Here is a 15,474-nt window from a genome sequence, read left to right as displayed (position 1 = left end):
CCCCCGCCCTCCTCCCCTTCCACCACCCCTAGTTCGTTTCCCAGAGTTAGGAGTCTTTATGTTCTGTCTCCCTTTCTGATGTTTCCCACTTATTTTTCCCCCTTTCCCTTTATTTCCTTTCACTATTTTTTATATTCGCCAAATGAATGAGACCATATACTGTTTGTTCTTCTCCATTGACTTACTTCACTCAGCATAATACCCTCCAGTTCCATCCACCTCAAAGCAAATGGTGGGTATTTGTCGTTTCTAATGACTGAGTAATATTCCATTGTATACATAAACCACATCTTCTTTATCCATTTATCTTTCGATGGACACCGAGGCTCCATCCAGTTTGGCTATTGTGGACATTGCTGCTATGAACATTGAGGTGCAGGTGTCCCGGCAGTTTCATTGCATTTGTATCTTTGGGGTAAATCCCCAGCAGTGCAATTGCTGGGTCATAGGGCAGATCTATTTTTAACTCTTTGAGGAACCTCCACACAGTTTTCCAGAGTGGCTGCACCAGTTCACATTCCCACCAACAGTGCAGGAGGATTCCCCTTTCTCCACATCCTCTCCAACATTTGTGGTTTCCTGCCTTGTTAATTTTCCTCATTCTCACTGGTGTGAGGTGGTATCTCATTGTGGTTTTGATTTGTATTTCCCTGATGGCAAGTGATGCAGAGCATTTTCTCATGTACTTGTTGGCCATGTCTATGTCTTCCTCTGTGAGATTTCTCTTCATGTCTTTTGCCCATTTCATGATTGGATTGTTTGTTTCTTTGGTGTTGAGTTTAGTAAGTTCTTTATAGATCTTGGAAACTAGCCCTTTATCTGATATGTCATTTGCAAATATCTTCTCCCATTCTGTAGGTTGTCTTTTAGTTTTGTTGACTGTGTCCTTCGCTGTGCAAAAGCTTCTTATCTTGATGAAGTCCCAATAGTTCATTTTTGCTTTTGTTTCTTTTGCCTTCGTGGATGTATCTTGCAAGAAGTTACTGTGGCCGAGTTCAAAAAGGGTGATGCCTGTGTTCTCCTCTAGGATTTTGATGGAATCTTGTCTCACATTTAGATCTTTCATCCATTTTGAGTTTATCTTTGTGTATGGTGCAAGAGAGTGGTCTAGTTTCATTCTTCTGCATGTGGATGTCCAATATTCCCAGCACCATTTATTGAAGAGACTGTCTTTCTTCCAATGAATAGTCTTTCCTCCTTTATCAAATATTAGTTGAACATAAAGTTCAGGGTCCACTTCTGGGTTCTCTATTCTGTTCCATTGATCTATGTGTCTGTTTTTGTGCCAGTACCACACTGTCTTGATGACCACAGCTTTGTAGTACAACCTGAAATCTGCCATTGTGATGCCCGCAGATTTGGTTTTCTTTTTTAAAATTCCCCCGGCTATTCGGGGTCTTTTCTGATTCCACACAAATCTTAACATAATTTGTTCTAACTCTCTGAAGAAAGTCCATGATATTTTGATAGGGATTGCATTAAACGTGTAAATTGCCCCGGGTAACATTGACATTTTCACAATATTAATTCTTCCACTCCATGAGCATGGAATATTTTTCCATCTCTTTGTGTCTTCCTCAATTTCCTTCAGAAGTGTTCTGTAGTTTTTAGGGTATAGATCCTTTACCTCTTTGGTTAGGTTTGTTCCTAGGTATCTTATGCTTTTGGGTGCAATTGTAAATGGGATTGACTCCTTAAATTCTCTTTCTTCAGTCTCATTGTTAGTGTATAGAAATGCCACTGATTTCTGGGCATTTATTTTGTATCCTGCCACGCTACTAATTGCTGTATGAGTTCTAGCAATCTTGGGGTGGAGGCTTTTGGGTTTTCTTTTTTTTTTTTTAAGACTTTATTTATTTATTCATAGACACAGAGAAAGAGGGGCAGAGACCCAGACAGAGGGAGAAGCAGGCTCCACGCAGGGAGCCCGAAGTGGGACTCGATCCCGGGTCTCCAGGATCACACCCCAGGCCGCAGGCGGCACCAAACCGCTGCGCCACCGGGGCTGCCCCGCTTTTGGGTTTTCTATGTAGAGTATCATGTCATCGGCGAAGAGAGAGAGTTTGACTTCTTCTTTGCCTATTTGAATGCCTTTAATGTCTTTTTTTGTCTGATTGCTGAGGCTAGGACTTCCAGTACTATGTTGAATAGCAGTGGTGAGAGTGGACATCCCTGTCTTGTTCCTGATCTTAGGGGAAAGGCTCCCAGTGCTTCCCCATTGAGAATGATATTTGCTGTGGGCTTTTCATAGATGGCTTTTAAGATGTCGAGGAATGTTCCCTCTATCCCTACGCTCTGAAGAATTTTGATCAGGAATGGATGCTGTATTTTGTCAAATGCTTTCTCTGCATCTAATGAGAGGATCATATGGTTCTTGGTTTTTCTCTTGCTGATAAGATGAATCACATTGAGTGTTTTACGAGTGTTGAACCAGCCTTGTGTCCCGGGGATAAATCCTACTTGGTCATGGTGAATAATCTTCTCAATGTACTGTTGGATCCTATTGGCTAGTATCTTGTTGAGAATTTTTGCATCCATGTTCATCAGGGATATTGGTCTGTAATTCTCCTTTTTGGTGGGGTCTTTGTCTGGTTTTGGAATTAAGGAGATGCTGGCCTCATAGAACGAATTTGGAAGTACTCCATCTCTTTCTATCTTTCCAAACAGCTTTAGTAGGATAGGTATGGTTTCTTCTTTAAACGTTTGATAGAATTCCCCTGGGAAGCCATCTAGCCCTGGACTTTTGTGTCTTGGGAGGTTTTGGATGACTGCTTCAATTTCCTCCCTGGTTATTGGCCTGTTCAGGTTTTCTATTTCTTCCTGTTCCAGTTTTGGTAGTTTGTGGCTTTCCAGGAATGCGTCCATTTCTTCTAGATTGCCTAATTTATTGGTGTATAGCTGTTCATAATATGTTTTTAAAATCGTTTGTATTTCCTTGGTGTTGGTAGTGATCTCTCCTTTCTCATTCATGATTTTATTAATTTGAGTCTTCTCTCTCTTCTTTTTAATAAGGCTGGCTAGTGGTTTATCTATCTTATTAATTCTTTCAAAGAACCAACTCCTGGTTCTGTTGATCTGTTCCACAGTTCTTCTGGTCTCAATTTCGTTGAGTTCTGTCGAATCTTAATTACCTCTCTTCTTCTGCTGGGTGTAGGATCTATCTGCTGTTTTTTCTCTAGCTCCTTTATGTGTAAGATTAGCTTTTGTATTTGAGTTCTTTCCAGTGTTTGAATGGATGCTTGTATTGTGATGTATTCCCCCTTATGACTGCTTTTGCTGCATCCCAAAGATTTTGAACGGTTGTATCTTCATTCTCATTAGTTTCCATGAATCTTTTTAATTCTTCCTTAATTTCCTGGTTGACCCTTTCATGTTTTAGCAGGATGGTCCTTAACCTCCACGTGTTTGAGGTCCTTCCAAACTTCTTGTTGTGATTTAGTTCTAATTTCAAGGCATTATGGTCTGAGAATATTCAGGGGACGATCCCAATCTTTTGGTATCGGTTCAGACCCGATTTGTGACCCAGTATGTGGTCTATTCTGGAGAAAGTTCCATGTGCACTTGAGAAGAATGTGTATTCCATTGAGTTTGTATGTAAACTTCTGTAGATATCTGTGAAATCCATCTGGTCCAGTGTATCAGTTAAAGCTCTCGTTTCTTTGGAGATGTTGTGTTTAGAAGACCTATCGAGGGTAGAAAGCGCTAGATTGAAGTCACCAAGTATAAGTGTATTATTATCTAAGTATATCTTAACTTTGGTTATTAAGTCATTGATATATTTGGCAGCTCCCACATTTGGGGCATATATATTGAGGATTGTTAAGTCCTCTTGTTGGATAGATCCTTTAAGTATGAGATAGTGTCCCTCTTCATCTCTCACTACAGTCTTCGGGGTAAATTTTAGTTTATCTGATATGAGGATGGCTACCCCTGCTTTCTTTTGAGGACCATTTGAATGGTAAATGGTTCTCCAACCTTTTATTTTCAGGCTGTAGGTGTCCTTCTGTCTAAAATGAGTCTCTTGTAGACAGCAAATAGATGGGTCCTGCTTTTTTACCCAGTCTGACAGCCTGCGCGTTTTGATGGGGTCATTAAGCCCGTTCACGTTCCAAGTTACTATTGAAAGATATGAGTTTAGTGTCATCATGATATCTATTCAGGCCTTGTTTTTGTGGATTGTTCCACTGAACTTCTTCTTAAAGGGGAATTTGAAGAGTCCCCCTTAAAATTTCTTGCAGAGCTCGTTTGGAGGTCACATATTCTTTCAGTTCCTGCCTGTCTTGAAAGCTCTTTATCTCTCCTTCCATTCTGAATGAGAGCCTTGCTGGGTAAAGTATTCTTGGTTGCATGTTCTTCTCATTTAGGTCCCTGAATATATCCTGCCAGCCCTTTCTGGCCCGCCAGGTCTCTGTGGAGAGGTCTGCTGTTACCCTAATACTCCTCCCCATAAAAGTCAGGGATTTCTTGTCTCTTGCTGCTTTAAGGATCTTCTCTTTATCTTTGGAATTTGCAAGCTTAACTATTAGATGTCAAGGTGTTGAATGGCTTTTATTGATTTTAGGGGGGCGGGGGGACCTATTTCCTGGATCTGAATGCCTGTGTCCCTTCCCAGATTAGGAAAGTTTTCAGCTATGATTTGTTCAAATACATATTCTGGCCCTCTGTCCCTTTCGGCGCCCTCGAGAACCCCAATTAAACGTAGGTTTTTCTTCCTCAGGCTGTCGTTTATTTCCCTTAATCTATCTTCATGGTCTTTTAATTGTTTGTCTCTTTTTTTCCTCAGTTTCCCTCTTTGCCATCAACTTGTCTTCTATGTCACTCACTCGTTCTTCCACCTCGTTAACCCTCGTCGTTAGGACTTCTAGTTTGGATTGCATCTCATTCAATTGATATTTAATTTCTGCCTGATTAGATCTAAATTCTGCAGTCATGAAGTCTCTTGAGTCCTTTATGCTTTTTTCTAGAGCCACCAGTAGCTGTATAATAGTGCTTCTGAATTGGCTTTCTTTTTTTTTTTTTTTTTGAATTGGCTTTCTGACATTGAATTGTAATCCAGATTTTGTAGCTCTGTGGGAGAGAGGACTGTTTCTGATTCTTTCTTTTGAGGTGAGGTTTTCCTTCTAGTCATTTTGCTCAGTGCAGAGTGGTCAAAAACAAGTTGTAAAGGGAAAAGGAGAAAAAGAGAGGAGAGAAAGAAGGAAAGAAAAGAGAAAAAGAAAAAAAAGGATGAAAAACGAAGAGAAAGAAAGAATAAGAAAGAAAGGAAAAAAATGGTGGGTGAAGCAAACAAATCAAAAAGCAAAATAAACAAACAAAGAAACAAAAAAACACGGGGGAGCATCTTCTGATTCTGTATACTTTAAGTTCCTTGACTTCCCGTGGATCTTGTCCTTCTAGCTGGTCTTCTGGGGGAGGGGCCTGTTGTGCTGATTTTCAGGTGTTAGCCCTTGGGGGAGCTACTCTGCCCCGGCCTGGCTGCAGGGCTCAGTGGGGGTTGTTTACCCCGTGAGGCCCCAGGAGGAACAACCACAGTGGCGGGGCCAGCTCTGGATCCCTGGATTCAGACCCCGCAGGAACAACGGACCTCTCAGCCTGCAGGGCCTGGAGGCTCCAGGGACGGGCCGTTGATCTGCTCAGCCCCCGGCAGGAGCGTCCTTGATGTCCTGGGCCCTCCCAGCCTCTGCCTGTCCCGGGGGGAGGTCGGATCCTGGGCTGTGCCCCAGCGCCCTGTGCTCCCGGGCCTGAGCTGTTGGATTCGCGCTCCCAGCCGCGCAGCCCCCTCCACCGAGCCTCTTCCTCTGCCGGAGCCGCATCCGAGCTCGTCCCGGGGCACGCAGCCCCCTCTCCACCGGGCGAGCCCCTCCGAGCTGTTCCCGGGTCGATGCGTGCGCGCGCTGCAGTCCTTTAGGGAGCCTGGTGCACTCTCCCCGGTTCACAGTTGCTCTGTTAGTGTCCCAGGGAGCCTGAGGGCATCCCCGTCCTTCCTGGGGTTCTGCTCTAACTCCCTGCAAGTGCCTTTTCGCCCGGGAAGCTTGGGGAAACTCCCGCTTCTCTGGACAGAGTTTTCCTGTCCTGGGGACACTCCCCAGGCCTTAGCCTGGCTCCTCGCGGGCCCCCTCCCCCCTGGATGCCTTTAGTATCTTTATCCCCCCCCTTCCTACCTTGATAGAAGCACGAACTCTTCTCACTGTAGCATTCCAGCTGTTCTCTCTTTAAATCTCAGGCCGAATTCTTAGATTTTCAGGATGATTTGAAGGTTATCTAGGTAATTTGGTGCGGACAGGTGATTTGGGGACCCTACTCTTCAGCCATCTTGCCCCTCCTCCCTTATACAGCCATTTTAGAAAACAGTTTGGTGATTTCCCATAAAGTTAAGCATATGTTTAGCATTTGCCCTGCATTCTAAATATTTCCTCAAGATCATTGAAAAGCCTGCAAAACCTTGTGCAAGGATAATTATAATTAATATTTACTCATTGTAACGAAACACTGGGGGATAAGAATGCAACAAATATTCATTTGTACAATAACATAAAAAGCATGTAGCATATTTAATGCATTGGAATACTTAAAATACTTGTACTTAATACGTAAATTTTTAAAAATACTTTTAAAAAAACCCTAAAACTATTACATATATATGTAACAATATGGATGCATCTCAAAAACATCATGCTGAGCAAAAGTAAACTCAAAAGAATGTTTAGTGTATGATTTTATTTACCAGGCAAAAAATAGTCTATATCATAGAAATTAGAAAAGTCATTGCCCGGGTAAGGCTGCAGAAGAGATTGACCTCAAAGGTACACAAGGAAACTTTTTTTTTTTTTTTTTTTAATATCCTATATTCTGATTGTGGTGGTGGTTACCCAAATGTATACATTTGCCAAAAGTCATCAAGTTATATGTTAAATTGGGTATATTGTGTATAAATCATGCTTTATAAATATGACTAAAACTAAAAAAAATCTTTTTTAAGATTTTATTTGAGAGAAAGAGATCATGAGCAGAGGGGGAGGCAGATGCTGCCTCCCTGCTGAGCAGGGAGCCCGAGGAGAGACAGGAGCTCAATCCCAGGACCCTAGGATTATGACCTGAGCTGAAGGCAGATGGTTCACTGCCTAGATGAGCCACCTAGGCACCCCAAAATTAAAAAACTTCAAAAAGTCATGTATGGAAGAAGAAGTAATACTTGAAAACAAGGCAAAGAATATATTTAAAAATAAAGGGTACTGCATGTGTAATATGAATACCATTAAATTAAAAGAAAAACATATAGGAAATGCATAAAAGTGTAACAGTACCTATCTTACCTGTGATTTGAGATCAAAGAAATCTTCTTTTCTGGATTGTCTGCACTTTAAGGTTATGATTTTTATTTATTTTTTTGATAAAAAATGGTTTATCAATTCCATTTTTGTATAAAATACATGGTAGAAATCTATCCAACCTAACCAATCAACATACTACCTGCCCCATGGAAAGGTACTTTTATCAAACTGATTTTAAGAACATCGAAATGCTTCTTTTACCATGTCTAAAGTAATTGCCTACGCTTTTCCATATAACTGCTTTAAATTTGCACATACCTCCATTATTTCCTCCATCCCAGTTGTATTCCTCATCCCAGGATACGGAGGAGGAGATTTGGTTAAAACAGCTCTCTAAGCAGTTTTCTGCTCTCCTTTCTTACCAAATAGAGACTTGTGGATGTGAGGGACCAACAGCCCCTGCCCCCAGTTATGGTAGCCTTGATAAGAGAACCATATATATATGAATATGAGAATCACACACATATATATAGGAATGAGAAAATCTTTATTATTTGTGGAGCCTCACAATATAGACATAACATCATTACAAAGGTATTTATCAAGCTGTAGCATATGTTAGTAGTAAATAACAAAATATCTAAAATTTAAATGAAAAAAGCTTTTTTGCATGTGGGATAATTTTTAAGTGTCTCTCCTCTTTTTCAGCCTCAAGGTATTGCAGCATGCTGATTGAGGAAGGAGGATTGCAGCATTTATACAACATCAAAGAACATGAACAGACTGATCCCCATGTCCAACAGATTGCTGTGGCCATTCTGGACAGCTTAGAAAAACACATTGTGCGCCATGGGAGACCTCCTCCCTGTAAAAAGCAGCCCCAGGCTAGACTAAATTGATAGCCATAGGTAATTGGATAATTGAATCACAGGAATCCTTTTTGTGATAGGTTCATTTGCAATATCTTATCCTCTGTGATGTTTTAGGGGTTTCTATGACAAGAGTCATAAGATCATTTTGGGATTGATGGTGTACAGTACTGCCCATGTGAACAGTCTCTAATTTGTCTTGTGATTTTTAACTTCTGGGGCAAGAAGGATCTCTTCCTTCATCATTGCCTTTTAGGAAATTTCCCACATCTCTCTGTGTTTCAACTTATCTGTGCTTGGAATTCTACAGTTTTATGATAAAGTTTGCATGAACCCTTAGGCCAGACTTTTCTGATCTTAAGGTCCCTTCCAGTCAATTTGCAGCTTCAGATAAGCTGTTAACCTGATTTCTGGCACTGCTTCAGTTGTAAGTTTTATACTGCTTCTGTATAAAATGCCTTTATTCTGTGTCTGTGTACCTTTTATAAGATGTCCTTCTTAGTATGAAAGAACAGAAATCTGAGTCCTCTTTGAAAGCTACTCACTGACTGGAGCCTGGGTAGCTGGCAGGAAAAATATATTAGAAAGAAAACTAGTAAGGGGAGATTAGGAACTGGAGAAAGGTCATGCTCTTATAGTATAGTTTTTAAACTGGGACAAGCTATCCTTCCAGAGCCTGCCTCTCCTGAGGTAGTGAGCAGTAGCTTGTTCTTCACATTTACTCCTGGGAACATGGGCTGCTGCTTCCTACACAGACTGCTGGTTACTCTAGAAATATTTCCCCAGGCATCACAGTGTAAAATATTACAGCATTCTGTGTTAAAGATTAACTGTCTGAATCTCTATACATCATACTGTTGTGAAAATGTGAATTTTTATAAAATTGTCTCTTGTTAAAACTGACCTTTCTTTTCCCTCTATTTCAAAGTCATTTTGTTCAGTGAAATAGAGATTACACATGGTATTACTTGCTCAGTTAAAATACAGTTAACAACAGTAAATTCTGTCACAAGAAGTTAAATTTTTCTTTTGTTTCAAAATACCTGTATCTTAACGTTCTCATGTTAGAGAAAGATGTCCATATCTCACTGCCAAAATTGAATGAGAAGCACTAGGCTATTGTTAAATGTAATGATTCTAGTTGTGGTGCATAAGAGGAAATATTTTTTAATGAGTTATTTTTTAGACAGTTGCCTTTCCTTTATGATACTTGTTACAGCATAGTAAAGAATCAGTTCTCATTATATTAATAATGACAGCTGGGAGGCAGCAAGTCACCAAGAAACTTAATTTCCATTTAAAATTTTAGTTTGTGAATAAGGTTAGTGACAATTTCCGATGACTGTTTTCTTCATAGATGGCCAAAATGTTTTCAATAGAGATTTAAATGGTATGTTTAAAATGATGGTGATTATTCAGAAGCATTTTTATTTAGAGAGGAGCTGGCTTATTAGTACGCTGATAACATTTTTGATATATGTATTTCAAACCACTGTCACAGAAATCATACTTGAATTATTTCATACTCCTTCACAGGGATGAAAACTTAAACTAAAAGAAAACAGGTATTTAGAACCATTAAAAACCATATTCTGGATTACTTCTGACTTAATTGGTTTAAGGAATTTTTATAGGCACAAGAAATTTTCACAGATTGTCTATTTCAGGGGAAGTGGAAAATTCTTCTAACTTTCCCCCTTTTTTCCAGATTTTAATGTCTAAGGCAAAATTTAGAAAATAGGATGGCCTACACTAGCTTGGAATTGCTAGCTATGTTAACTATCTCCAGGTCTCTTAGCTTGTATAGTTAAGGGAAAACCTGTTTGAGAAGTTTGGCTTGAAGTTTCTCTTATATCCTATTCAAGACAAAAATGCATGTTCCCTATAGGCTAATCTTAGGTTTTTATCTTTACAAATTGTTTTGAATTAGCTAAAAAGATACAGAAAATAATAACTCCCTTCATTATTCAGAATAACTTGATAGATGAAGACTCAAAAATACTTAAAATTAATTTTAAATTTACTACTTTGAGCATTGGTAATGGTGGAATATTTCTTAAAAGCAAAATAATTGATCACATCCCATATAGAAAAATTGTAGTGCCTTTGTGGTTGGGATAGTTCTTAAAATTATGTATCTAACTTAAGCACAGAATCATCTGTAAGGTCTTGAATCTGGCTAAAATATAGTAGATGTGTATATTAAAATTATGAGGCATAATTGACCTAGTGTCCACAGTTAGAATCTATTAGGCCTCCCTTTTACATGAGTATACTGGAATGTAACAGTACTTGGTGCCTTCAAGGTTACCTCTGCAGTGGTTTAGAGGTGCTGTTTCAAGCACAATTTAAGAGTAGGGTTGAACCACTCATTGCTCAAATCATTGGTACATTCAGATATGGTAAAATGTTACTCCAGTCCACAAGCAGCAGCAAGGTTTAGATCTACCAAAGGAAATGGAATTACATTTTTTTTTAGAGTATAATGATGCATGTTGGTATCATTGAGTAAAACAAGAATGGTCTGAAATTAAAGCAAAAATAAAGTATCTCGAAGGTGCAATGGAAATGAGCTGTACTTAACTCTGTGAAACAATCTTTTCTTGAGTGAAGCTTTTACCTAGCCTCTCATATAAGGGAGTTAGATCGTTTTCAAGCAGTAGCTGCGGAGGCACAATGGAGGCACAATGGAAATGCGATGTACTTAACTCTGAGAAACAAGCATTCCTAGAATGCAGCTTTCATTATCCTCTCACTTAAAGGAGATAAAACCTATTTCAACAGTAGATGTGGAGGTGCAGTGGATATTGGATATACTTAACTCTGAGCTTTCCTTGAATGCAGCTTTCAAGTAGCCTAGCCTCTCACATATGGGAGTTAGGACATCTCTCAAAAGTAGGTATGGAGGGACTTTGGAAATGCACTGTACTTAAATGTGAGAAACAAGCTTTTATTTCTTAACTATTTTTCTTTTTACACTTTTTAATTTAAATTAAATTTGCCAACATAGTGTATAACAGCAAGTGCTCAAACCATCAAGTACCCTCCTAATTGCCCATCACCCAGTTACCCCATCCCCCCACGAAACACCACTTGCACAACCCTTTGCTTGTTTCCCAAAGTTAGGAGTGTCTCATGTTTTGTCACCCTCTCTAATTTTTCCCACTCAGTTACCCTCCTTTTCCTTATAATCCCTTTCACATTTGTTATATTCCACGTATGAGTGAAACCATATGATGAATGTCCTTCTAAGATTGACTTGTTCAGCATAATAACCTCCAGGTCCAGCCACATTGAAGCAAATGGTAGGTTTTCGTCTATTTTGATGGCTGAGTAATATTCCACTGTATTCATAGACCACATCTTCTTTATCCATTCATCTTTCGATGGACACCGAGGCTCCTTCCACAGTTTGGCTATTGTGGACATTGCTGCTATAAACATTGGGGTGCAGGCATTCAGGCGTTTCACTCTGTCTGTATCCTTGTGGTAAATACCCAGTAGTGCAATTGCTGAGTTGTAGGGTAGTTCTGTCCTTAATGTCTTGAGGAACCTCCACACTGTTTTCCAGAGTGGCTGTACCAGTTCACATTCCTACCAACAGTGCAAGAGGGTTCCCCTTGCTCCACATCGTCTAGTTTCTTGTTAATTTTCGCCATTCTCACTGGTGTGAGGTGGTATCTCATTATGTTTCTTTTTTTTCAGATTTTATTTATTTATTCGTGAGAGGCACAGAGAGAAAGAGGCAGACACAGGCAGAGGGAGAAGCAGGCTCCATATAGGGAGCCTCATGTAGGACTCCATCCTGGGACTGCAGGATCAGGCCCTGGGCTAAAGGCAGGCCCTAAACCACGCAGGGCTCCTCTCTTGTCTCACATTTAGATCTTTCATCCATTTTGAGTGTATCTTTGTGTCTGGTGTAAGAGAATGCTCTACTTTCATTCTTCTGCATGTGGCTGTCCAATTTTCCCAGTACCATTTATTGAAGAGACTGTCCATTTTCCAGTGGATAGTCTTTCCTGCTTTGTTGAATATGAGTTGACCATAGATTTAAGGACCGATTTCTGGGTTCTATATTCTGTTCCATTGATCTGTGTCTGTTTCTGTGCCAGTACACACTGTCTTCATGATCCCAGCTTTGTCATACAGCTTGAAATCTGGCATTGTGATGCCCTCAGGCATGGGTTTTATCTTTCAAAGTGCCTCTGGCTATTTGGGGTCTTTTCTGATTCCACACAAATCTTAAGATTATTTGTTCCAACTCTCTGAAGATAGTCCATAGTATCTTGATAGGGATTTGTATTGAACGTGTAACTTGCCCTGGGTAGCATTGACATTTTCACAATATTAATTCTTCCACTCCATGAGCATGGAATATTTTTCCATCTCTTTGTGTCTTCCTCAGTTTCTTTCATAAGTGTTCTATAGTTTTTAGGGTATAGATCCTTTACATCTTTGGTTAGGTTTATTCCTAGGTATCTTATGCTTTGGGTGCAGTTGTAAAGGATTGACTCCTTAATTTCTCTTTCTTCAGTCTCATTGTTAGTGTATAGAAATGCCACTGATTTCTGTGCATTGATTTTGTATCCTGCCAAACTGCCGAATTGTCCATAAAGTGGGAGCCACCAGTATGTCAATCAATTAATAACAAAGTAAAAAGATAACTAGATAATAATACACTAATAGTAGGAGTCTTCAACACGGCAATCTCAGCCAATGACAGACCTTCTAAGCAGAACATCACCAAAGAAACCAGGGCCTTGAATGATACACTGGACCAAATAGATTTCACAGATATACACAGAACTTTCCATCCAAACATAACTGAATATACAACTTCTCAAATTCACATGGAACTTTCTCCAGAATAAACCACATACTGGGTCACAAATCAGGTCTCAACGGATACCAAAAGACTGGGATTGTCCTCAGCATAGTTTCAGGGAACCACAACACTTTGAAACACTTTGAAACTAGAACTCAAACACAAAAAGAAATTTGCTTTCTTTTTGGTATTTTTTTAAATTGGAGTTTGATCTACCATCATATAGCATAACACCCCATGCTCATGCCATCAAGTGCCCCCCTCAGTGCCCGTCACCCAGTCACCCCAACCCTCTGCCCACCTCCCTTTCCACTACCCCTTTTTTGTTTCCCAGAGTTAGGAGTCTCTCATGTTCTGTCTCACTCTCTGATATTTTCCACTCATTTTCTCTCCATTCCCCTTATTCCCTTTCAGTATTTTTATATTCCCATATGAATGAAACCATATAATGTTTGTCCTTCTCCGATTGACTTATTTCACTCAGCATAATACACTCCAGTTCCATCCAGATTGAAGTAAATGGTGGGCATTTGTCGTTTCTTTTTTGTTTGTTTTAAAGATTTATTTTTATTTATTAATGTAGAGGCAGAGACACAGGCAGAGGGAGAAGCAGGCTCCATGCTGGGAGTCCTGACGCGAGCCTTGATCCCGGTACCGCAGGATCGCACCCTGGGCCAAAGGCAGGCGCGAAACCGCTGAGCCACCCAGGGATCCCCTGCATTTGTTGTTTCTAACGGCTGAGTAATATTTCATTGTATACATAAACCACATCTTCTTTATCCGAGGACACTGGGCTCCTTCCACAGTTTGGCTATTGTGGACATTGCTCCTATAAACATCGGGGTGCAGGTGTCCCGGCGTTTCATTGCATCTGTATCTTTGGGGTAAATCCCCAGCAGTGCAATTGCTGGGTCATAGGGCAGATCTATTTTTAACTCTGAGGAACCTCCACACAGTTTTCCAGAGTGGCTGCACCAGTTCACATTCCCACCAACAGTGCAGGAAGGTTCCCCTTTCTCCACATCGTCTCCAACACTTGTGGTTTCCTGCCTTGTTAATTTTCCTCATTCTCACTGGTGTGAGGTGGTATCTCATTGTGGTTTTGATTTGTATTTCCCTGATGGCCAGTGAGGCAGAGCATTTTCTCATGTGCTTGTTGGCCATGTCTATGTCTTCCTCTGTGAGATTTCTGTTCATGTCTTTTGCCCATTTCATGTTTGGACTGTTTGTTTCTTTGGTGTTGAGTTTAATAAGTTCTTTATAGATCTTGGAAACTAGCCCTTTATCTGATACGTCATTTGCAAATATCTTCTCCCATTCTGTAGGTTGTCTTTTAGTTTTGTTGACTGTATCCTTTGCTGTGCAAAAGCTTCTTATCCTGATGAAGTCCAAATAGTTCATTTTTGCTTTTGTTTCCCTTGCCTTCATGGATGTATCTTGCAAGAAGTTACTGTGGCCAAGTTCAAAAAGGTTGTTGCCTGTGTCCTCCTCTAGGATATTGATGCAGTCTTGTCTCACATTTAGATCTTTCATCCATTTTGAGTGTATCTTTTTGTCTTGTAAAAGAGAATGGTCCAGTTTCATTCTTCTGTATGTGGCTGTCCAATATTCCCAGCACCATTTATTGAAGAGACTGTCCTTTTTCCAGTGCATAGTCTTTCCTGCTTTGTCAAATATTAGTTGACCATAGAATTGAATGCCCATTTCTGGGTTCTCTGTTCTGTGCCTTTGATCTATGTGACTGTTTTTGTGCCAGTACCACACTGTCTTGATGACCGCAGCTTTGTAGTACAACCTGAAATCTGGCATTTTGATGCCCCCAGCTCTGGTTTTCTTTTGCAATATTCCCCTGGCTATTTGGGGTCTTTTCTGATTCCACAGTATCTTAAGATGACTTGTTCAAACTCTCTGAAGATAGCCCATGGTATTTTGATAGGGATTGTATTGAACGTGTAACTTGCCCTGGGTAGCATTGACATTTTCACAATATTAATTCTTCCACTCCATGAGCATGGAGTATTTTTCCATCTCTGTGTCTTCCTCAATTTCTTTCATAAGTGTTCTGTAGTTTTTAGGGTATAGATCCTTTACCTCTTTGGTTAGGTTTATTCTTAGGTATCTTATGCTTTTGGGTGGAATTGTAAATGGGATTGACTCCCTAATTAACTTCTCTTTCTTCAGTCTCATTGTTAGTGTATAGATGTGCCATTGATTTCTGGGCATTGATTTTGTATCCTGCCACACTGCCAAATTGCTATATGAGTTCTGGTAATCTTGGAGTGGAGTCTTTTGGGTTTTCTATGTACAGTATCATGTCATCTGCGAAGAGGGAGATTTTAACTTCTTCTACACCCATTTGAATGCCTTTTATTTCTTTCTGTTGTCTGATTGCTGAGGCTGACTTCTAGGACTATGTTGAATAGCAGTGGTGAGAGTGGACATCCCTGTGGTGTTCCTGATCTTAGGGGAAAAGCTCCCAGTGTTTCCCTATTGAGAATATTTGCTGTGG

At 40.1% G+C, this 15,474-nt stretch overlaps 1 protein-coding gene across 5 annotated transcripts in view; it reads left to right on the top strand.

Moving 5' to 3' along the window:
- ZYG11B (zyg-11 family member B, cell cycle regulator) overlaps positions 1-10,709 on the top strand; it is an 87,662-nt gene extending 76,953 nt beyond the window's left edge. For all 5 annotated transcript variants that reach the window (XM_049093888.1, XM_025420033.3, XM_049093889.1 and 2 more), the window contains one exon: positions 7,980-10,709. In XM_049093888.1, coding sequence (XP_048949845.1) covers positions 7,980-8,170 — 191 coding nt within the window. In that variant the 3' untranslated portion in view covers positions 8,171-10,709. The remainder of the gene's footprint in view (positions 1-7,979) is intronic.
- Positions 10,710-15,474: the final 4,765 nt, after the last annotated feature.

This window comes from Canis lupus, chromosome 15 (genome assembly GCF_003254725.2).
Source record: "Canis lupus dingo isolate Sandy chromosome 15, ASM325472v2, whole genome shotgun sequence".
NCBI classification, from domain to species: Eukaryota; Metazoa; Chordata; class Mammalia; order Carnivora; family Canidae; genus Canis; species Canis lupus.
Note: the sequence above shows the minus strand (reverse complement) of the source record. Positions and strands in the feature narration are given on the sequence as shown.